This window comes from Ranitomeya variabilis, chromosome 6 (genome assembly GCF_051348905.1).
Source record: "Ranitomeya variabilis isolate aRanVar5 chromosome 6, aRanVar5.hap1, whole genome shotgun sequence".
Taxonomy (NCBI): domain Eukaryota; kingdom Metazoa; phylum Chordata; class Amphibia; order Anura; family Dendrobatidae; genus Ranitomeya; species Ranitomeya variabilis.
Genome location: NC_135237.1, coordinates 550,398,876 through 550,423,358, shown reverse-complemented (window position 1 = coordinate 550,423,358; position 24,483 = coordinate 550,398,876). Strand labels below are relative to the sequence as shown.

General features: G+C 44.1%; 1 protein-coding gene across 3 annotated transcripts in view; it reads left to right on the top strand.

Moving 5' to 3' along the window:
• LOC143783062 (CMP-N-acetylneuraminate-beta-galactosamide-alpha-2,3-sialyltransferase 1-like) overlaps nucleotides 1-13,112 on the top strand; it is a 131,899-nt gene extending 118,787 nt beyond the window's left edge. For all 3 annotated transcript variants that reach the window (XM_077271266.1, XM_077271265.1, XM_077271267.1), the window contains 4 exons: nucleotides 4,658-4,703; nucleotides 5,293-5,412; nucleotides 6,778-8,069; nucleotides 9,411-13,112. In XM_077271266.1, coding sequence (XP_077127381.1) covers nucleotides 4,658-4,703; nucleotides 5,293-5,412; nucleotides 6,778-6,951 — 340 coding nt within the window. In that variant the 3' untranslated portion in view covers nucleotides 6,952-8,069; nucleotides 9,411-13,112. The remainder of the gene's footprint in view (nucleotides 1-4,657; nucleotides 4,704-5,292; nucleotides 5,413-6,777; nucleotides 8,070-9,410) is intronic.
• The last annotated feature ends 11,371 nt before the right edge of the window (nucleotides 13,113-24,483 follow it).

Sequence of the window (24,483 nt, the reverse complement as noted above, 5' to 3'; positions counted from 1 at the left end):
TGTGACTTGGTGGTTCCTGCCTCTGATTTGGTGTATTCAGGCTTGTGTCTAGTTGCGTCTGCGCCTGTGCGTCCACGTGTTTGCATCAGTGCGACCCCCCCATGTCTTGGTGTGACCGCACCTGTGACTCAGTGCTTCCGCTCTTTTGTCTTGGCGCGTCCATGCCCGTGCCTCAGTGCTTCCATGCCTTGGCGCATCCATGCTTCGGTGCATCCATGCTTGTACTTTGGGGGGTCCATGCCTCGGTGTGTTCATTCCTCGGTGCGTCCATGCCTAGCTGAATCCATGTTTCGGAACATCCATTGTTCGGTGCGTCCATGCCTCAGTGTGAACATGATGGTGCCTCGGTGCTTTTATGCCTCAGCGCCTCAATGCTTCGGTGCTACCATGCATGTGCCTCGGTGTGTCCATGCCTCTGTGCGTCCATGCCTTAGTGCGTCCATGCCTCAATGCGTCCATGCTTCGGAGCCTCCATGCCTTGGTGCGTTCATGCCTGTGCCTCGGTGCGTCTGTTCCTCAGTGCGTCTGTGCCTCGGTAGGTCCATGCCTCAGTGTGTGCATGCCTGTGCCTCGGTGCGTCCATGCTTATGTGCGTCTATGCCTGTGCCTTTGTGCGTCCAGGCCTGCGCCTCGGTGCGTCCATGCCTCGGTGCATCCATGCTTCGGTGCGTCCATGGTTACACAATTGTTGAGGAGCCGCAGGCTGGAGACCACCGACCTTTGACAGCTATGTCTGCCATGACGTCTAATGCAATGTGGTATCTCACTGGAAGTCATTTCTTGCCTCAAGGGCACCATAAGTTCTGTGCTAGGTTGTTGCATTTCTATTTAAAAGTACCTAAAAGAAGCCAAAACAATGGCCACCGACAACTGCCCAGTGGGGCCAATGTCAATTTCTATGGACAGATAGTTGTCTACTGTCCATAGATCTGTATGGAGCTCCCACTAGGTCATCTTGGGAAGTTGGGGCAGAACCTTGACCCTATCACCTCTGTGGTCCTAGAGGGACTAATGAGGTTCGTTGCTACATAGATCCTGTTCATGTTGTTCTTCAGAAATAGAGAAAGTTACCAGATTCCTGTGGAGGAGGCGGACTAGTGGTGGGGAACCCAACAAAGGCCGAATAGTTGGGGTCCAAATGTCCTGATTGTCCCTCACTTTGTGGTCTCTCCATGGACATCGGAAGCATTTCCAGACTGCAGTGGACCTTTGTACTTCATATATCTTACGCCAGAGGCGGCTAGCTCTGGGTCAGGCGGTGATGCCCTGGCCGCTGTCTGTCACAGATGCTCGTCCTGATGAAGAAGTCAGATGGACTCTGAAACGCGTTGACTAATAAACCACTTTATGAACTCCTCTGTGCTGATTTTAAACCGCAGACCACTTCAAAGTTGAGCTCAACTTTGATGTGGTCACAAATCAGCGCTGAGAATAAAAAAAACAAAACTTTTTTTTAAGCAGCAGGCTTAACCAGATCCATAACCGGTCATGTAGTTCTTCGTAGACTTTCGTATAATTAATATCCGGGCACTCGTCTTGACTTTTCGAGGTCCCATATAGAGGTGAATATCCAAAGTATTGACAATATGAGACCTTCAACTTTTTTTTTTTTTTGTGGGGAGAGGGGTGAGTGCCATTGAAGATCAAGTTAGAATATTCGTCTTTCTTCTCTCCAGAGCCCCCGTTTCCCGGAGCAGCGCAGCCCTCACATGCATCATTGATACTTTATGTAATTAAGAGGTTGGATTAGGATTCATTACGGACGGCTCAATTGTCCCATTGTCTGCCCTCCAGGTGAGACAACGGCCTCTGTTTGGTCGGATTTATTGGCTTGAAGTGGCCGCGTTGAGACGTGAAGCTCCGGGATTCCTGCATGATTGAGTTACAGGTTCCCGGGCACGCAGCTGCCGCCTCCGTTGGGTGACACGAGGGATTAGCGGATTCTGCCACAATGATCCGATTTTTATTTAGTTTTGTAAATCCCCCTGTGACTTCGGGCATCAGCCGGGGATGGGGGGTCCTCAAATAGGAAACCATTGTGCCCCTCAGGCCGGCCACGTGAAGGGTGGACTTTCGTTTGCAGGTCCCATCGGCGGCTACTTGTCACATTAGAGTTTTTTGTTTTATGTTCTGGAACCAAAACTTTTAAGAACAAGCAGGTATCGTTTTAGTGTTACAATTCGGGCAATATTGGAAGATTCCGGTACTTTCTGACATGACGGAATAACTTGGGGTCCCATCACGTGTCCATTCGCTTCTATTTTATGCAGGTGAATCCACGTGTTCACTAAACCGTGTGGAATCACCGCACCCAATACATTGTATGGATGAGATTTATGTTGCAGAGTCTCGCTTCTCCGCAAGATAAATAGACATGCTGCAGTCTGGAAAGACACGCCGCATGTTCGTCTCCATAGGTGAACCGCGTTCGTCTGTGCACGTATAGTGGGCATGGGATTTCTTGTCTATGATGCCGATAAGTTAAATGCGCGATGCAGGAGGGTGGCGCCAGGCCCTTCGTACTCAGGAGCCCTTTAGCGGCAAGCTACTGGCTGGTGACCCCTAGAGGAGTGGGGGCCCTAGGCAGCTGCCTGGTCTGCCTGCCCCTAATGCCGGCCATGGACAATGGCTCAGAAAATGTCAGAAGGAGCTCACTGACAGATTTTTGTTTAATTGATTCTGCAGCCAGCAATTTCCTGGGAAAACAATGAGCCTGTAAACCGTGGAACATTTTATATGAAACTCAATTGCAAAAAAATGATTTTTAAGCCCGAACGCAAAAACTTGAAACTTTTTTTTGTGATCCGTGTCCCAGATGCTAATTGCGGTAGGACAACTTTCCCATTGATTCACATTTCTTCTTCTTGACTGTAACCAAAAATGGCAGCTTCTCAGTGTCATGCACCCTGTGTAATTCAGTGAGTGAGTGGATGAAACCATATATACTCCCTTAGCTGGGCACTTTCCTGTGCCTTACGGACACATCCCTATGCTCTATAGATCTCCCAAAAGGCTGTACAACCCTTTCATGATTCCCCTTTATTTAGGATGAGGAGCGCTGTCCAACTTCATCTATACTTATAGCCAAATGTACATGTTTTGTCTCCCCCTAGTGGTCATAAAAACATTACAACATTAATATTCTTTTTGAAATATTTTTAGAAAATTTGCTGTTTTATCTATGACTTTTTGTGGATCCATTCAGACAAAAATATATAGTATAATTTATGTTCTATTCTTTGCTTTTTTGTAAAGTTTTTTTTTTTTTTTTTTTAAAGAAATTGCATGTGCCGGGTGGGGGGGGGGAAGGTTTGGTGTCTGGGTGCCAGCCGTGGGTCCGTGTGCTGTCAGTGTGCTGTCCATGTGACACATATGGAATGAAATGCATCATAGAAATTAAATAGTGTTTACGTATTAAAGATGTTCAAAGATAGAGATAGTGTACTTGTATTTAGCACAAAAATAAATGAAAAAAATGGCTTATTTTTAACAACCAGCTGAGAGAAAGCAGACAGCTGGGGGCTGGTGTTATTATTCTGGGAAGGGGCCAATATCCATAAAGGTTCCCAGCCTACTAATATCTACTCACAGTTGTCTGTTTAGACTTACCTGTTTAAAAAGGGGGGACCTGAGAAAATGACGTGAGGCACCCCTATTTTTCAGTTGCTGGCTGATCTTAATAGGCTGGGAGAGGGCCATGGATATGGGCCCCCTCCCAGACTAAAAGCACCAGCCGTCAGGCGCCCTACAAATAGCGCATCCATTAGATGTACCAGTTCTGATTCTTAGCCTCAGCTCTTCCAGATTGCACTGGTGCGTTGTCAAGTAGGGAAATGGTTTTGGGGTTGATGTCAGCTGTGTAATGTATAATGTCAAGCTCGGGGGTTAGTAATGGAGAGGTATTTGTTAGACACCCTCATTACTAACGCCGTAGTCAAAAGTAATAGACACACACAGAGAAAAGGCCTTTTATTGTAAAAATCTCTCCCCAATAATTACTCTAATTTATCCAGTTATTACCATAAAAGTAATCCTCAGCTGTCCACCGTAAATCCATAACAAGGAGGTAATACGACGATCCCCCAACTCTGCTACATCCGGATGCTGTGGTGAGCGGCGACATCAGTGTCATCACTTCTCACCATGGCATCCGGGACACACTGAGAAATATTTATCACGATGCTAGTAACGATGTCAGCGAGGTTACGGCAACTGACAGGCCAGCTCACACAGAGGTTACCGTAAGAACCACCACCTGTGACCTGCAGTAGCCTTAATTACACCACAGCATCCGGACGTAGCAGGGCAGTCGGGAAGAGCCGAGGCTAAGCACCTTAATTGGCACATCTAATGGGCTGTCTGTTTAGTCTCCTTTTTAAGAATCAGTAAAGGGTACACAGCTGTGAGCTGTTATTAATAAGCTGGGAACCTTTATGGATATTGGCCCCTTCCCAGAATAATAACTTCAGCTGTCTGCTTTCCCTCAGCTGGTTTTTAAAAATTATTTATCTAGTATATGCTATTCTTAGACGGATTCACGCGGATGTCATGTGTGTGCCGTCATTGTGCACGTGTGCGGCATGCGTCTCCTCCATGGGAACTCTGATAATGGGCTGATACTAATATTGCTTTTCTTTTTTTTTTTTTTTTTTTCCAGCACTTATGCTCCAGTGCCACAGAAGATCAAAGTCAGCAAAGACAAGGTGAGCCATGAATGTGGATTTATGAGTACCATTGCGATGAATGGGTGGGGTTAGAGCGCCCCTAATTAGTAGTGCACGGTGCCTGATTTCTAGTGGCGCACTATTTAAGTGCACCCCTTATGGACAGGATCCTCATTATCCCTCAAAAACACTAAAGGGCCCGAGGATCCTGCTAAAGATAATAAAATGTGCAATAAAAAGATGTAAGAAATACATGTTATTCCTTGTGGGGTGCACTTATATAGTGCTGGGTACTACCCTAAGCATAATAGTACCCAGCGAGACTCCGCATATAAAGTTGCACTGTTTTGCAGTTACATCCCGTGCTCCATCTCGGTGTCAGTATTCACTGTCGTTCTAGCATTCTATTCATGCACCAGAAAGACCAGGATGACCAGTCCTACAAGCTTCCCCATAGTTTGTACTTGAGTTGTGGGACTTATCTATAAATTGTTATAGTTTGTCATTCTTAGTTACTTTATTTGTAATAAAGTTTTATTAAAAAAAAAGTTAAAAAAAAATCAATAATTACCGTAAGTTCAACCTGGGAATGGAAAGTGTATTTATTTTTCCTTTTTCTTTTGGACAGATTCTTGTCTACCACCCGGAATTTATGAAATACATATATGACAGGTGGCTATTTCACCACGGCCGGTACCCGTCTACCGGAATCCTGAGCGTCATATTTGCTCTTCACGTCTGCGATCAGGTAGGACTCTTATACCTGGCATATTATGCCGAACTTAAAGGGATATTCTCAAGTTTTGGAAGTTTTCCCAGATCCATAGGATGGAGGGTAATTTCCTGGTCACTGGGGGTCCGACCTCTAGAGAGACCCCGAGCTCTTGAGAAGGAGCAGTGGCTGATCGTGCCCGTTGCTGCTCCATTCATTCTCGTAGGAGTCCTGATGATCAGCCGAGAGCAGCTCTTGGCAATCTCCGGCGGTCTCTTTAAGAATGAATGGAGTGGTATTGCGCATGATCGACCTCTAGGGACTTCTAGGACTTTCTGCAATTTTGGGTCAACATGGTCTAGGAACCAGAGATCGTGAAACCCTAACCAAAATTTAGCCCCAGTGATCTTTTTGGAAAATTTTCGTTTTAATCAAATGTGATCTGTCAGCACAAAATGACTGTTCAAACCAAGCACAGATGCTCGTTCCACCTTTCACGAGGCCAAATCTCCCTCCTACTTGTTTTGCATCTATCTCCAACCTCCTCCTCGATTGAAAGCTTTGGCTTTATGGAGCAAGAGAAGGGCAGACGTTGATGAAAAACAAGTACGTGGGGAGGTGCACTGAACTGGTCGGTCACGTCAGGGGTTCACTGAGCACCTGGGCTTGGTTTGAACAGTCGTTTTGTGTCGACAGATTGTCTTTTGGAACTTCAGTAACTTTCTTAACCCCTTCATGACCCTAACTTTTCTCGGTTTTTCGTTTTTCGCTCCCCTCCTCCCCAGAGCCATAACTTTTTAATTTTTCCGTCAATATGGCCATGTGAGGGCTTATTTTTTGAGGGACAAGTTGTACTTTTGAACGACATCATTGGTTTTACCATGTTGTGCACTGGCAAATTGGGAAAAAAAAATCCAAGTGCGGTGAAATTGCAAAAAAAAGTGCAATCCCACACTGGTTTTTTGTTTGGCTTTTTTGCTATGTTCACTAAATGGTTGTCATGCCGACACATCGCTGACCCCCGATCATGTGACGGAGGTCATTTCCTGCTCGATGGCCGGAAGCGCTAGTTAAATGCTTCTGTCGGCGTTTGACAGCAGCATTTAACTAGATAATAGCGGCGGGTGGATCGCGACTCCACTCGCCGCTATTGCGAGTACATGTCAGCTGTACAAAACAGCTGACCTGTCTCGGCTTTGATGCGGGCTCACCGCCGGAGCCCGCATCAAAGCAGGGGATCTGACCTCGGACGTACTATCCCGTCCAAGGTCAGAAAGGGGTTAAAAGCCAAAAATACACCAAAAATCAGAATTGGTGCAGTAGGAGGGAGTCGGTTTAGTTAAATGAAGAATAATGTAATTTTTAGAATTTAGTTTCTTATTTTTGAACCTGTTTTCGCAGGTGGATTTGTACGGATTTGGTGCCAACAGTAAAGGAAATTGGCATCATTACTGGGAGAACAACGGATCGGCCGGAGCCTTCAGACAAACCGGCGTCCATGACGCAGACTTCGAAGCCGAAATTATAGGAAACCTTACTTCTGTTAACAAAATCAAAGTTTACAGAGGCAGATGACCCAGCTGAGGACAATATACGGCGGATTGGCCTGGATACAGTGTCCATATTTATGATGTTCTGAAGACAGTGGGGAATTCGGTGTTTGTGCAATGAGTTTTAATTGAAAAGTTTTCATTATGGAAAATAAAAACTTATGGGGACACGGAAATGGGGCAAACCAGGTGGATGGAGGCTCTCCGAATAGTTGGAGGATTATTCTAGAAGAGTTGGACCTATCACGGGTGATCAAAAGGTCCAAGGACACATTGTTCTTCTGAAGACCACCATAGCGAGATGATCCATTGGGAACTCCATGGACTCAAATCTAGTTTTATTACTATTATGACTGGTCTTAAAAGTCCAAGGACATATCATTGTTCTTCTGAAGACCACCGGAGCAAGATAATCCATTGGGAACTCTCTGGACTCATCTAGTTTTGTTACAATCATGGCTGGTATTACAAGTCTAAAGACATACTGTTCTTCTGAAGACCACTGGAGGGAGATAATCCGTTGGGAACCTGCGTGGATTCAAATCTAGTTTTATAACTATCATGGCTGGTCTTAAAAGTCCAAGCACACATTGCTCTTCTGAAGACCACCGGAGAGAAATGATCCATTAGAGGTCCCGTGGACACAACAGCTGGTCTTAAAAGTCCAAAGATCCCTTCTTCTTCTGAAGACCACATAAGGCCGGCGTCACACTTGTGAGTGTGATGCGAGTGTCTCGCATCACTACCCGGCACTGCCGCCGGCACTCATGTTCTAGATACATAGAATGTCAGGTTCGAGAAGATTTCCAACATTTTTGGTCTCGAAATCAGGACCATCCGAATGCAATGTATGTGTTAAGTCCAAAACCAGGACCAACTGGATCTTCTCTTCACTCTTTTTTAAGTCTACAACTAAAATTGGGTACTCTGTGAATTTCAGTGGTCTAGTTAAAGACTCCCATATTGAAATATTTGTACTTTTTTTCTATTTGTACATGGTTTCATATTATTAATTTTTGATAAACTTTTATTTTTCATGTTGTGGCTGAGAAAAAAAAATGTTTTAATCATGAAACGTTTTTCAATTCTTCTTTTTTTTTAGGTTGAAAATTGCTAAAAAAAAATATTTTACAGTCATGAGTAGTGTTGAGCGATACCGTCCGATACTTGAAAGTATCGGTATCGGAAAGTATCGGCCGATACCGTCACAGTATCGGAATCCAATCCGATACCGATACCCGATACCAATACAAGTCAATGGGACTCATGTATCGGACGGTATCCCTGATGGTTCCCAGGGTCTGAAGGAGAGGAAACTCTCCTTCAGGCCCTGGGAACCATATAAATGTGTAAAAGAAAGAATTAAAATAAAAAATATCGCTATACTCACCTGTCCGACGCAGCCGGGACTTCAGCGAGGGAACCGGCAGCGTTGTTTGTTTAAAAATCGCGCTATTACTTGGTTACGTGAATTCCCGGCTTGTGATTGGTCAGGGCGGCCATGTTGCCGGGACGCGGACCAATCACAGCAAGCCGTGACGAAATTACGTCACGGCTTGCTGTGATTGGTCCGCGTCCCGGCAATATGGCCTCCCTGACCAATCACAAGCCGGGACGTCACGGGAGGCTGGACACGCGCTCATTTTAAAATGGGCGCGTGTCCAGCCTCCCGTGACGTCACGGCTTGTGATTGGTTGCGCCGCGATCAACCAATCACAAGCCGGGAGGCTGGACGCGCTCATTTTGAAATGGGCGCGTGTCCAGCCTCCCGTGACGTCACGGCTTGTGATTGGTTGCGCCGCGATCAACCAATCACAAGCCGGGAGGCTGGACGCGCTCATTTTGAAATGGGCGCGTGTCCAGCCTCCCGTGACGTCACGGCTTGTGATTGGTTGCGCCGTGATCAACCAATCACAAGCCGGGAGGCTGGACGCGCTCATTTTGAAATGGGCGCGTGTCCAGCCTCCCGGCTTGTGATTGGTTGACCGCGACGCAACCAATCACAAGCCGTGACGTCACGGGAGGCTGGACACGCGCCCTTTTTAAAATGAGCGCGTTTCCAGCCTCCCGTGACGTCACGGCTTGTGATTGGTTAATGGCGGCCATGTTGCCGGGACGCGGACCAATCACAGCAAGCCGTGACGTATTTTCGTCACGGCTTGCTGTGATTGGTCCGCGGCCCGGCAACATGGCCGCCCTGACCAATCACAAGCCGGGACTTCGCGTAACCATGTAAAAGCGGGAATTTTAAACAAACAACGCTGCCGGTTCCTGCGCTGAGGTCCCGGCTGCGTCGGACAGGTGAGTATAGCGATATTTTTTATTTTAATTCTCTATTTTACACATTTTAACATTAATGTTGTTCCGATACCCGATACCCGATACCACAAGAGTATCGGAATCCCGGTATCGGAATTCCGATACAGCAAGTATCGGCCGATACCCGATACTTGCAGCATCGGAATGCTCAACACTAGTCATGAGGCAATTGCCCAAAATTTAGGGAAAGAAATTGGTCTTTTTGATTTAAAAACTTTTCTGTTTGTGTAAATACCTCAGCGAAATTGTTATTTATTGCTTACAGTCAATTTTCAAGGAAAGCATGGAGGTATTTTTGTGCTTTTTTTTTGGTTTTGTTTTGTTTTTGCCAAAATGCCAACGGGTGGATGGAGAAGGGTACACATAATTTATTTTTAAGGCCTTATTTTAAATTGGGGTTTTAGTTGGGAAATGGATAGAACATTATATCCTCCCATCTAATTTTTTTTTTATTATTTTTTTACTTGATCTATGGCTTTGAATTTGTTTCCTTAAATAATAAAAAAAATTGAAATATAATTTTTTTTTGTCTTGGATTGGGGGTTAGAGCTATCTCTAATATTTACTACCAAGAGAGAGGTGCCTGTGTAAAAAAAAATGTGCAAAAAAATTAAAATTTCAAAAGTTTGAAAAGTTTTTTTTTTTTTTAATATTTAATTTAGTGCCGTTGTTAAGAAATATTTGTAGTTTTACGTATCTGTGTGTCCAGATTGTTCAAATAGGGTGCAAAAACGTAATCTGGCTTGTCAAGTCCAAGGGCAAAATTTACAAAAAAAAATGTATAATTTTTTTTAATCAGCAAGGGCTAATTTCTGTCTTTTAGCTTTTTGTGCCTGTAATACATGACCATGTCATTTGCAAGAACTTTGCCTAGAAAGTTAGAAAACTTTTTTTTTTTCTGACCCTCGATAAATTTTCCTCTGTGAAATATTTACTTATTATTCCAGCATTCTCTTTTTGTTAATAATAATATAATTCATTTATGCTGTGATTTTTTTTTTTTTTTTTTTTTTTTATTTAATCTTTGTAGAAGTTTGCATGCAGATAAATTCTTGACAATATCATAACTAGAATATAAAATCTGCAAAAGTTAAAACTATGATTTTTTTTTAAAGTTAATGTTGAAAAGTTTGTTGTTTTTTTCAAAAGTTAAAAAGTTTTTGGAAAGTTATATTATCTTTTGTAAATTTTGTCCAAAAGTTGATGTGATTTTGTGCAAATCAGAAATTCTATGCAGTGTACACTTATGGTATTGTCGTACTTTTCTATATCCATTTTAAGCAAAAAAAAATGTGTTTTTATATTGTTCGTTTAAATAACTTTAAAGCAAACTAAAATTTTACTCTTGACAATGCTATTTCTAGATCCTAAACATTATTTGTTTTATTATTTTTTTATTCTTTCCTTTTTATTTGTTATTTCCACATAAAATATATATATAAAGGGATATTCCCATCTTCTAGATCCTATCCCAATATGTAGTAGGTGTAATAATAATATTATTAGCAAATACCTCCAATTAGAAATGTAGTAAGGTTCTTCTGATTCGCTATGTCTCTTTCCTCTTGTGCAGGCATTGCAGGACCTTAGGTATCCATGGTTACGACCACTAACAACCAGCTGTCACTATACCAGTGGTCGTAACCATGGATACCTAAGGTCCTGCAATGCCTGCACATGAGGAAACAGGCAGTTTTTCTGATTTGCTATGTCTCTTTCGTCATGTGCATGCATTGCAGGACCTTAGGTATCCAAGGTTACGACCACTAACAACTAACTATCACTTTATAAGTGGTTGTAACCATGGATACCTGAGGTCCTAGAATGCCTGCACATGACGAAAGAGACATAACAAATCAGAAAAACTGTTTTTTTCCTCATGTGCAGACATTGCAGGACCTTAGGTATCCATGGTTACGACCACTGATATAGTGACAGTTCATTAGCTAGTTGTTAGTGGTCGTAACCATGGATACCTAAGGTCCTGCAATGTCTGCACATAAGGAAAGGGGCATAGTGAATCAGAAAAACTATACTACATTTCTTATTGGAGTTCTTTGCTAATGTTATTATTATTACACCTACTACGTATGGGGATAGGATTTTGGAGGTGGGAATACCCCTTTAAAGCTTGTTTTTTGTTATTTTCACTTAGATCTATGCACCTTCCATTGCAGAAACTGACAGATCATTCATTGATCCTAGATTGTATCATCTACCTCTGTTAAGTTTTTCTTTTTTGACATTTATTTTTACTTCGTATACCACTTTATTTAGACTTAGTATTTACTTCAATTATAGGTTTCACACTTGTGCCAAATATATGTCCATTTTTTTTAAGTAGTCACATATTTGCTGCTAGAGTGGCCACCACTGGAAGGCAAAAATATGCAGTAGATTTAGAGCAGAGCCGGTGGTCCTACCATTTAAGCCACTTGTCAAAAGGGCATAATATGGACTCATTATGGCCCCGATTCATGATTTGTCCATTTTTCTTTTTTTGTGTTGTATTCATTGCCAAATTTTTTATGCTAAATTCTTCAAAATTGAGGCTATTCTGAATTTTGCGCGAAGTCAAAAATAGTCTTTATTTTTTGTCCTTTACCAATTCGGCAGTAAAAAGTCAAACATTTTGTAAAATGATGCAAAACTAACTGGCATACATAAAAACATTCTGGGGAGTGGAGTACGTTTACGTAAAAAAGTTTGCGACTTTTCAAAAGTTGCAATTGATGAATCGGCCGAAAATATCTCGGAACTTTAAACGCTGTCCAAAATGTCGAACATAGAAACAAAAAAAGAATTGGGCACAAATGGAAAAGCACAAGGGAAAAAAACCTCAAAATGAGACAAAAAAGGGACAAAATGCAATAATGAATCAGGCCATAAGTCAGTATTGAGTCACAAGCGCTGCATGGTTCTACTGGACAAAGCTTGGATCACCGTGAGGTTCAAAGTTTATCTAAGGTCCAGACAAAAAAAATAACGGCTGGGATAGCACCAACAGAACAGCACGGGATCTAGATCTTTTGGCCACCTGGAATGGGCCATTAGCAAAAAATTAAAAGTTGCTGTACTTGTCATCAGTGATGTTCTTTTATAGAACCTGTAGGTGTAACCATGACCCAACCAAGAAGTTCCTTGGCTACGTACAGTCTGAGTCTCCAAACTTTTTGATGCAATTTTTAAGGGTGAGTTTTGGACAACTCTTGGCCAATAACTGGTTTAGATCATGGAAGCCATGTCTACATGGTGTCCCTTAACGTCCAACAACTATCATGAGATACTTTTGTAGCCCTCTGAGGATTATCCACTTGGGTTCTCCCAGTCCAAAATTAGGTGTCGATACAGCTGGGCCCCAATGCCCTCTGACCGTAGGTTGAGAACTTGGACCCAATATGTAGCTATGTCCTAAAAGTGCTGATAGCTAATGTCTTTGTGGTGCCCAAACCTAAGAGAACTTGATCAGACAATAGATATACCTACACATTGATGTAGAAGTTGAACTCTAGTAATTGTCCGAATCTTAATTTTTCTTGGGATCTACATTCTGTTTTTTTTTTTTTTTTAAATCATAGAATGTTAGAGTTGGAAGGGACCTCCTGGGTCATCTGCTCCAACCCCCTACTCAAAGCAGGATTCACTAAATCATCCCAGACAGATGTCAACCTAGGCCTACACTGCAAAATGTATGAGGAAGAGATAGAGGAGCCTTTTTGGGGTTTCAAGTGAGTGCTTGATGGGCGAATACCAATCCAAAATATGATTTCTTATCAGAAAGGCTGGAGAATCTAGAAGCTGGAAGCCACCAAAAATATATTAAAGTCCAATCTGACCCATAAGACACAATCACGCCTAGCACCTTTATTTTAAAACAAAACATGGAAGTATATGTGGTGTCCCGTTGTCGGGAGTAATGAGGTGATAATTTCCAAATATGAGACTCTTGACAAAGATGTTCTCACAAGGATGGTGGATTACTATCCGTGATGCTCTCTGTATTGTGGGTTCTGATAAGTAAGCGAAGATCAAAAATTACGTACCGACAATGAATTCCCCAAGTTGAAGTATGGGCACCTAGCCGGTGGACAAGGAATGGATGTAAAACATCAAAAATTACTGCTAAGTATTGTAAAACAAAGTGTTTGAATATGCGTAAACATTTAAATCAGTATTAAAAATGTAAAATTTTCAAATATTATCTTATAACACAAAATAATAAATTTTAGTTTCCTAAGAAAATGAGAAATTCTGTTCTAAAAATCTTCGATTTGTAAGGCCTATTTCATGGTAGTCTTGTGATTTAAAGGTAATATGTCAGCAGTTTTTGTTGTGTGATCTGACTGCAGCATGATGTAGAGACAGAGACCCTGATTCCAGCGATGTATCACTCAGATTACTGGGTGCAGCAGTTGTGGGGGAATCCCTGTTTTCTCTGTTGAAGATCTAGCAGAGCTCGGAATGCTGAGCTCTGTATAACTCCGCCCACACCACTGATTGGCTGCTTCCTGTGTACAAAGTATCTTGACAGCAAACTGCCAATCAGTGGTAGGGACGTGGTTGGACCAGGAGGCACAAGACACCTAGTCCTGTAGTGATATTCTCCTGCTGATAAAACACTGATTGTATTGAAACAGCAAAGCACAGTCCAGTAAGTGACACCGCTGGAATCAGGGTTTGTACCCCTAAATCTTGATGCTCTCCGATTACGTTGCAAAAACCTGGTGACAGATTCCCTTTATTATGGCTGTCTGACTCATGGGAAAGTATTAGACTGTGGGGTGCCAAAATGGAATTCAGTGAGTAGAGATGAAACTTTTGGTTTATAGGTATCTCTGGCTTGTAGTTGAAAAAGGTTTTCATACTTTTTGATGGTTTACAGGTTTTTGTAAATTTAAACTGTTTTTCTAAAAAAAAAAAATGAATGAATAAAAATTGAGAATTCTTTGTGTACAAAAAAACAACCAAAGTCGCCTGTGAAATTTGACTTTTCATGGTTTTATATACCAAATTACTATACACATTTATTTTACTTGAAATAAAATCACGACTGAAATTAAAGCAAGAGATTTTCTTTGTGGACTTATTAATTGATTGGGTGTTATCGCTCTTCTGTTATCCTTTTTCTTTCTGAGATAAGTTTAACATTTAGGAAGACGCCACTCCATTACTAAGCCATGGGCTCGATGTCGTCTGACAATACAAAGGTGACATCAACCCCACAAATATGAATCCCACCTACCACCGCTACAGGGCAAGTGGGAATAGCTGGGCAAAGTGCCAGAATTGGTGCATCTAATAGATACGCCATTTCTGGGCTGCTATTTTTAGGCTGGGGGGTCAATATCCATGGCCCCTTACCAGCCCGAGAATACCAGTCTCCAGCTGTCTGCTTTAGTTTGGCTGGTTGTCAAAAATAGGGGAGACCCCACGCTTTTTTTTTTAATTATTTATTTAAATAATTTTAAAAAATGGCGTGGGGACACCTTTTTTCTTGATAACCAACCTTGCTGAAGCTGACAGCTGAAAGTTGCAGCCCACAGCTGTCAGTTTTGCCTGACTGGTTATCAAAAATACAGAGGAGCCCACGCCATTTTTTTTAATTATTTATAGCGACGGTGGCAGCTGGTGAATACTCCCACTCCCGTATTAGCGGCAGCAGGCGTAAGCTTATGGGAGTAGTAGTCCCATCAGCCGACTCCTGTGACCAGAGGTAAACTTTTTACATTCTGTCACAGCTGCGGGCCCACGCTGTCATCTGACAGCGTGGAAGCCGCTGTGCTGTGACCGGCGGTAATCTTACTGCCGATCGGAGCCACCGGTGTTTCTTGCGCTGTCATGCAAATAACACAGCGAGAAACACCTGGTGTTTTGGAGTGTCGAACCCAAACAGTAACACGGACTCCTAATGAAGTCCGTGTTCGGGGTCTGTGCACGGTCAGCGGTATGGATCACGAACTTTACTGTTTAGGTTCGCCCATCTCTACTCTAAATGAATTTGCCACATCTACTCATATTTTCACTCTTAGTAAAATAAAATAAAAAATGCATGGGACAGTCTCTGAGACCTCATTGTCACATGCATTTTTTATTTTACTAAAAGAGTGATGAGCGAGTGTTCTCGTTACTTGAGATTTCTGAGCATGCTCGGGTGCTCCTTGAGTATCTTGGGCGTGCTCGTAGATTGTGTCCCCACAGCTGCATGATTTGCGGCTGCTAGACAGCCTGAATACATGTGGAGATTCCCTAAAAAAACAGGCAATCCCTGCATGTGTTCAGACTGAAATTACAGTACTAAGCTATTATTCATAAGAGGGAGGATACCATGAAGAAAAGTTCCTATTATTACTGGTGGTTCTACAGTAGGTGGCAATAATTAATAAGGATGATAACCTGAAGAAAAGCTTCTGTTTCTCCCCTAGAATCACTGAAGGTTGTAAAGTGGTTGAATGCAATTAATATGGAGGATGATTACCTAAAGAAACGCTCCTGTATCTCCCCTGGCATCACTGAAGGTCATACAGTAGGGGGCAGTAACTAATGAGGATGATGACCTGAAGAAAAGCTTCAGTATCTCTTCTGGTATCACTTACGTTTGTACATTAAGTGACTGTAATTAATAAGGAGGATGATAACCTGAAGAAAATCTCCTGTATTTCCATTGGAATTACTGAAGATTATGCGATAAGGGGCAGTAATTAATAAGGAGGATGATAACCTGAAAAAAATGTTTCCGTATCTCCTAGGACATGGAATCACTGAAGGTTGTACAGTAGGTGGCTATAATTTAATATGGAGGATGGTAACCTGAAGAAAAGCTTTTGTATGTGATCGGATGCTGATGTCACCATGAGAGCATGTGTAGCTGCTTGGCGTGTGATTGATAATTTCACCATAATGCAATGAGATCATGTAATTGCCGAAGACTGATTAGACGATGGTGCGTACCCCCTAAAGGTAGCAAAGGGACACATACTGTGGCACATCAGAGCAGTTTTTATTTTATGCAGAGGCACTTCCCTAACCTCGGCTGGTCCTTTATATGTCCCACACAGAAACATTCTACTAGTGAAGCCCATTAATGTTCCCACACAGTACGATATCCTGTTTATGGCCTCCACAGTGTTCACTATACAGTATAATGCCCCCAAAGTGCCCACTGCTCACAGTATGAAGCCACGACAGTATATTTCCCCCATGCCTTATGGTGCCTGCATCATTGCTCCTCTGACTGAACTGGTCTGTGCTGCCAGTCACATCTGAAGGTCCTTGTAAGCTTCAATCTCTGCATAAACGGAATGGTGGAGCATTAACCTGTCAGCTTCCTGCTCCACCATTATGCTCAACTGTATCTGCATCTTGAGGATATAGATTCAGTTGAAGGACATACTTCCTATCTTAAAAGACAGATCTTCAAAATTACGACTATCCCACTGTCTGGATTGGAAGGGAGTAGTGATGAGCGGATGTGCTCATGTAACAAGGTGGCACAAGGTAGTAGTCATGATCGAGTCCATTAAAGCAACAGTATATAAGCACCCCAGCCTCTTGCACATAGAAAGACCGATAAAGTCCCGGTCTTGTAGCAGTCAATTACCTTCAGCACACGGTTATTCTCCACACAGGAACGGCGTCCTCCAGATGCACCACACTGCACGCTTCAGCTCCAACAGTGGAAAACTTTAATACAGGTGAAATAGAGGAGGTATTACTTCCTATGCTTTCCCTATCAAGTTCTGTCACAGCATCAGCTCCCATCTGGTTCCTGGGAACTGACAGTCCTTCGGTGGGCACTTCCACAGTCCTGGTGCCCATTTTTTACAGTGACTTATTCCCCTCCGGGTGTATGCTCTGCTCCCGGCAGAGAGGGGCGTCCTGCCTTGGGCAAGCCTAGGAAATGGCTGATTTTTGCAGCCTGCTGGGCCAACCCCCTTCCTTTACTTAACCCTTTCTGTCCCTAACCTAAAAACATACAGTAGACATTATACACAGTGCACAGCACTTTACATTAATACAACAGTAATGCATAGCATTAGTATACAGGTAAACCCGCAGGATACCGCACGGGGCACTCATGCCTGGCATATAGGAGAGGAGGCAAACGAGGGTCCCTGCCACGTCCTTACACTCAGATAAAGTGTTAAATTATGTATGAGTCCCTGCAGCTGCATGTCTCGGACTGTTCGGCAGCCGCAACACATGCAGGGATTGCCTGACAAACAGGCTGTCGAACAGCCGCGAGACATGCAGCCACTGGGAGTCAAACACATTCCAGCATACCGAAGACACTCCGCACACGAGCATGCCAAAGATACTCGGTTAGCATATGAGCACGCCGAAGACACTCTGTTAGCACACGAGCATGCCATAGACACTCGGTTAGCACACGAGCACGCCATAGACACTCGGTTAGCACACGAGCACGCCATAGACACTCGGTTAGCACACAAGCATGACGAAGACACACGAGCATGCCGAAGACACTCCGTTAGCACACGAGCATGCTGAAGAATCTTGGGTAGCACATGAGCCTGTCGAAGACTCTCGGTTAACACTCAAGCACGCCAAGGACACTCTGTTAGCACTCGAGCATGCCGAAGACTCTCGGTTAGCACACGAGCATGCCGAAGACTCTCAGCACACGAGCACGCTGAAGAAACTTGGGTAGCACATGAGCATGTCGAAGACTCTTGGTTAACACACGAGCATGCCAAGAACACTCTTCTAGCACTCGAGCACGCCGAAGACTCGGTTAGCACACGAGCATGCCGAAGACACTCGGTTAGCACACGAGCACGCCGAAGACACTCGGTTAGCACACGAGCATGCTGAAGAAACTTGGGTACCACACGAGCATGTCGAAGACTCTTGGGTTAACACACGAGCACGCCAAGGACACTCGTTTAGCACTCGAGGACGCCGAAGACTCTCGGTTAGCACACGAGCACACTGAAGAAACTTGGGTAGCACACGAGCATGCCGAAGATACCACATTGCTCCTGCATGGTGGGAGAAGTTGCACTTGAAGAAGGTGTAGATCCCATTCTTTATTCATGGCCATGTTCTTAGGCAAAATTGTGACTGAGCCCCCTCCATGGATGAGAATCCCCCAGACGTGAGTGATCTCAGGAGGCTTTAATGTTGGCAGACACAGGACTCGTGGCAGCAATCACTTTTTCTTCTCCAGACAATCATTTTTCCTGATTTTCCAACAGGGCTTTATCAGAGAGGATTGCAAGATGTAGACACTTTACACCTAAGTCTGTGATTGGATAGTGATGTCACTAATTGCCACAGTGATGTCACAGTCTATTTAACTGTGTTGATGTCACTGATTGGTGCAGTGAGGTCAGATGTATTTTTCTTCCAATTCTCTTATTTCACGTTTATTTCTTCTTTCTCTTCTTCCTCCCTCCATTTGTCACATAAGCTATACATCAGTTTTATTCCTGCAGATAATTTTATTTTATAGATATGAATCAGACATTTTTATTGCCCGAACAGATGGTAATAATGAAAAATACAACAGGAACGGCTTCTTGGTTATGACAGCGAGTGATTGATGCTAATTAATTCACTCGTAATAAAAATTAACAACAAAGGACCGGTCTCATTTTCACGCTGTGTTTTTGTAGAAAATAATACCTTGAAATGGGAAAAAGATGAATAAAAAAGCAGCAACGCCACATTTTCCATCATTTCTAACATTAAAATCAATAAAAAGGATGGACGGATTTTTTTATAATTTTTTTTTAAATCCATCATTACAATCAATGACATCTGAAAACTCACTGATAAAGTAAAATAAACTGGATGTCGGATTAAGCTTTTTCCTGACAATAAGAGATGGGAACCTATCATCCCCTTCTCACTCCTCCCTCTCACCGCACAGTAATTATTATCCCCCATAGAAGTCAATGGGGCAGATTTAATGCACCAGAATTGTGCCAAAAAGCCACCTCTCGCCCCATTTATTACACGTTTTACACCTTTATTTCTGACTCTAGGGTCACTGCATTGTGAAAAATGGATTCAGGCTCAAGAAAAAGGGGTACAACATACTGTGCAAAAATGTAGTCCAAATTTCTCTAGTCACCTTCCACGACGGCATATGGAGGTTGTCTCTTTGCCCTAATGGGGAACAGGAAACACAGAGAGGTTAAAAGGACCTCCCACTTGCCAGTGTCTTTCCTGTTCCCCTTTGGGACAGGGAGAGTTTTTTTCCGTATGCTGTAGTGGCCGGCGGCTACAGTGTGTTTTCTTATGCGGGTTTTTACCTGCTTAGCCGGGCAGCTGGTGTCGCTCTGTGCCTCCCCCTTTTTGCTGCTCCCGTCGTCCTGATGCCAGGTTCCTCGGGACCCCTTCCAGGCCTTCCTGCGCCCCCGTGAGGGTAAAGCAGGCCTGGATCCCCAGCCGGGATCCTCCTTGAGCTTCCCGGCTTCTTCCCCTCCATGCGGCTCGGCTCGGCATCCGGAAGTGACGTCAGCGATCGCGCGCGTCACTTCCGGTTTTTTTGTATGTTCCCTGAAGCCGGTACTTCTGGGTTTCGCCGGCCGGCGTGTTCGGAGCAATGGCGTCCCACACATGGATACCGGAGGGGGAGGGGGAGATTCGGCCGCTGGAGGCAGGTGCTGGGAGTGCTCTCCATAAAAGCCTGCTGAACCACCACTGAGGTAAGACCAAAAAATCCTTCAGTATGGACGGTTCTTCATGCCCTGCGTCTGCAGAGCCCAGCGCTGCCCCTGCTACTGTGAGTACGCAGGGACGGGATCCGGGAGGTAGTTCCCTTAGGGGGTTTAGCTCCTCACTCCTCTCTCCCTCTTTATTTCAGGGAGAAAGGTCTACCCCCAAAGCTAACTATAGGAAGAAGTGCCCGGTCTGTGCTGCTAAATTCCCTCCTAACTGGGATAAAAAGCTCTGTCAGCCATGCACTGACAAGATAATTAAAGCGGAGCAACCATCACTACTAGATGAGATTCGCTCTCTTGTTAAACAGGAGGTACAATCTTCCTTGGCAGCTTTCACACCTCCACCTCCACCTCCGCCACCACACTCCCCAGCTAAGAAGAGAAAGATACAGGTCATTGAATCAGACTCTGATTCAGACCACTCTCAAACTTCATCTGCTGGCTGGGAAGATCCTGCATCCCCTAAGGCTGAGGTCAGGAAATACCTCTTTTCCTCAGAATATATCGAGGACTTAGTCTCTGCTGTACGTAACACGATGGGACTTGAAGAGGAACCTGTACCGCAGTCCATACAAGATCATATGTTTGGTGGGCTTAGATCGGAGAAAAAGACAGGGTTCCCAGTTCATGCTAATGTGGTTAACATGATTGAGCAGGAATGGGAACTCCCCGAAAAGCGCCTTAGCATGTCTTCAGAGATGAAACATAGATTTCCTCTAGAGGGTGAATTTGTCAAACTCGACATTCCCAAAGTTGATGTGCAAGTGGCCAGAGTCGCCAAAAAAACGGCACTCCCCTTTGAGGACTCTTCGCAATTGAGAGATCCTATGGACAGGAAGATTGAGAGTCTCCTGAAGAAGTCTTGGGAGTCCTCTACATCTGTCCTTAAGGCTAATATCGCCTCTACCTGCGTAGCCAGGGCCCTCTCCTGCTGGCTAGAAAAACTAGAGTCTCACATATCGCAGGGTACCCCTAGAGGTGAAATGTTGGATTCACTTCCTATATTGCTTAGAGCTACTGGGTTCCTGGCGGACGCCTCTCTGGAATCCGTTAGAGTCGCTGCCAGATCTCTAGTACTCTCCAACTCTGCCAGACGGGCTCTCTGGCTCAAGCTATGGAGTGGTGATATCACCTCTAAAGCTAAATTGTGCGCCATCCCATTTAAAGGAGACTATGTGTTTGGCCCAGCATTAGACGATATTCTTGACAAAGCAACAGACAAGAAAAAAGCACTCCCGGAGCAAAAACAACCGAAAAAACGTTTTTTTCGTGCCCCAATGTCGCAGCCCTCTCAACCGAGAGGTAAAGGCAAAACCGGCAGGTGGAGCTATGCAAAAGGAAGAGGGAAAAATATTTTCGTCCCTCAACAACAGCAGCAGCAGCAGTCATCCCAACAGGATAAACAATGACTCCGACCCGGTGGGGGGAAGACTCTCAAAATATGTGGATCAGTGGGAAAACATCACCAAATCCCACTGGGTCCTCAATGTTATCAAACAGGGCCTTTTGATCGAGTTAATTTCTCCCCCCCCCCCCTCAGGGTCTAAAAATTACTTCCCTCCCGGCAAGACATCACAATTTGTTAACATTGGGTCTCAAAAATCTTCTGAGATCAAACGTGATCTTCCCGGTTCCTCAGTCGGAACAGGGTCTAGGACATTATTCCCGTTTATTTCTGGTACCCAAACCATCAGGGGAAGTTCGGATTATTATAAATTTAAAGGGTCTGAATCAATACGTGAAATATCGAAGATTCAAGATGGAGTCTGTAAAATCAGCCATCCCTTTAATAAGTCAACATTCCTTTATGGCGACTATAGATCTAAAGGATGCATATTTCCACATTCCTATCCACCCGAGACACAGAAAATATCTCAGGTTTGCGATACAGGGAAATCACCAGGTGGAGCACTATCAGTTCAGAGTCCTCCCATTCGGCATTTCATCAGCCCCGAGGGTGTTCTCCAAAGTGATGGCAGAGGCAGTGTCCTTTATCCGGAGACAAGGGGTTTCTGTGGTGCCCTATTTGGACGATCTGCTGATAGTAGCTCCCACCGAGGCAACCCTAATATCCCATGTGTCAGCTACATTAGAGATATTGAAGTCTCTGGGTTGGATTCCGAACATGAAGAAATCTCAGCTTCAACCCTCAAAAACCAGGAAGTTTTTAGGAGTAGTTCTGGACTCGATAAAACAAATGTCCTTTCTTCCAGACGATCACAGACTACCATTAGTAGTAAAGATCAGGAAATACAAGGAGATGAGATCCCCTACGCTCCGAGAGGGAATGTCGCTGTTAGGCTCCATGACAGCATGCATTCAGTCGGTGGCTTGGGCTCAAGCCCACTCAAGAGTTCTCCAAACCCATGTCTTAGACAATTGGGATGGTCGTCCCAGCTCACTGACGAAAAGGATTCGCACACCAGGGCGGGTGAAAGCATCCTTAACATGGTGGATGAGATCGAGAAATCTTCTCAGAGGTGTGAGTTGGGTTCAGTCCCCGATAACTACAATCAAGACAGATGCCAGCAAGAGGGGCTGGGGAGCCGTGATAAATCAGGTTCCTTATCAGGGTCTTTGGGACCAAACAATCAGAGGGAGATCTTCGAATTTCCGGGAACTCAAAGCGGTGGAAGAAGCTCTCTTGGCAGCAGATCGTCAGATTTCTGGCCAACATGTTCTGATACACTCAGACAACATGACCACGGTGGCTCACATCAAACACCAGGGCAGTACAAAATTCGCCAGCCTAAAGAGGGTCTCTGCTCGAATTTTTGCCTGGGCCGAAAATCACTTGCTTTCTCTGACGGCAACTCACCTGCAAGGTACTGCCAATATTCAGGCAGATTATCTGAGCCGGCGAGACATCCACCCGGGCGAATGGAGTCTGGATCCTCAAACGTTCAATCTTTTAGTAAGCAGGTGGGGTCTCCCGGATGTCGACCTTTTTGCCTCCCATCAAAATGCAAAAGTCGAAAAAAAATTTTCCCTGAATCCAACAGGCAATCCCAGAGCAGTGGATGCTCTAGTTCAAGATTGGCATTTTCATCTAGCCTACGCATTCCCACCAATCCCAATCCTTGCAAAAGTGCTGCGGAAAATTCGGATGGAAGGGACTCCAACTATCCTGATTGCTCCTTTTTGGCCCAAAAGAAGTTGGTTCAACTTGATCATCCAACTACAAGTAGACGGGCCAGTTATGTTACCTATAAAAGACAATCTCCTCTCTCAGGGGCCAGTTCTTCACTCGGACCCTCAGAAATGGAATTTAGCGGCGTGGTTTCTGAAGCCCAGGTATTGAAAGCAAAAGGGTTATCAATCCCTGTCATAGCCACCTTACAAAAATCCAGGAAGCCAGTAACAAACGCTATTTACAATAAAATCTGGAAAAAGTTTTCATCTTTTTGCCTACCTATTCTTCCAGACCCTCTCAGGCCGGATGTACCTAGGATATTAGATTTCCTACAGAAAGGCTTGGAAATGGGCCTGAAACCTAGTACTCTGAAGGTCCAAATTTCTGCGCTCAGTTCTATGTTCGATCAAGATCTAGCAGGCCATCGCTGGATCAAAAGATTCATGACCTCAGCAATCAGAATAAACCCTAGGCAACAAATCATAGTTCCTCCATGGGATCTTAACATCGTACTTCAAGGTCTTACAGGTCCACCCTTTGAACCTTTGTCCTCCTGTTCCCCACAAAATCTTGCTTACAAAACCGTTTTTTTGGTAGCTATAACTTCAGCCAGAAGAGTGGGTGAATTACAGGCCTTATCGATAAGAGAACCTTATTTACTGGTTAGAGATGACTCAATAGTACTCCGTCTGGATCCTTCTTTCCTTCCAAAAGTGGTCTCTGAATTCCATCGTTCTCAAGAGATCGTTCTGCCTACCTTTTGCAACAAGCCTGCAAACTCAGAGGAAAGGAGATTTAACACTCTGGACGTTCGTCGTATCCTGCTTCATTACCTGGATCAAACTCAAGATCTTAGAATTGATCATAACCTTTTTGTCCATACTTCAGGGCAAAATAAAGGGAAGAAGGTAGCTAAAAATACCATTGCTACATGGATTAAAAAAGCCATAACAGAATCCTACCTTGCTCAAAATAAAATACCTCCGGTAGGGATCAAGGCCCACTCAACTAGATCTACGTCAGTTTCCTGGGCAGAAAGAGCAGGCGCATCTCCGGAGCAGATCTGCAGGGCAGCTACGTGGTCCTCACTCCATACCTTCTCTAAACATTATAGATTGGATGTATTATCCAATAAGGATCTGGTCTTCGGCCGCAAGGTTCTTCAGGCCGTTGTCCCTCCCTAGTGCCAAATTAGTTGGTATTCCTCCATATGCCGTCGTGGAAGGTGACTAGAGAAAATAGAATTATTCTTACCGTTAATTCGGTTTCTAGGAACCTTCCACGACGGCACTAATTCCCTCCCTCTATATATTCCTGGATTAATTCTGGGACTCAGAAGGTAAACCGGTGCTATGGTCTCAGTTGTAAGTCACTGGCAAGTGGGAGGTGGGAGGTCCTTTTAACCTCTCTGTGTTTC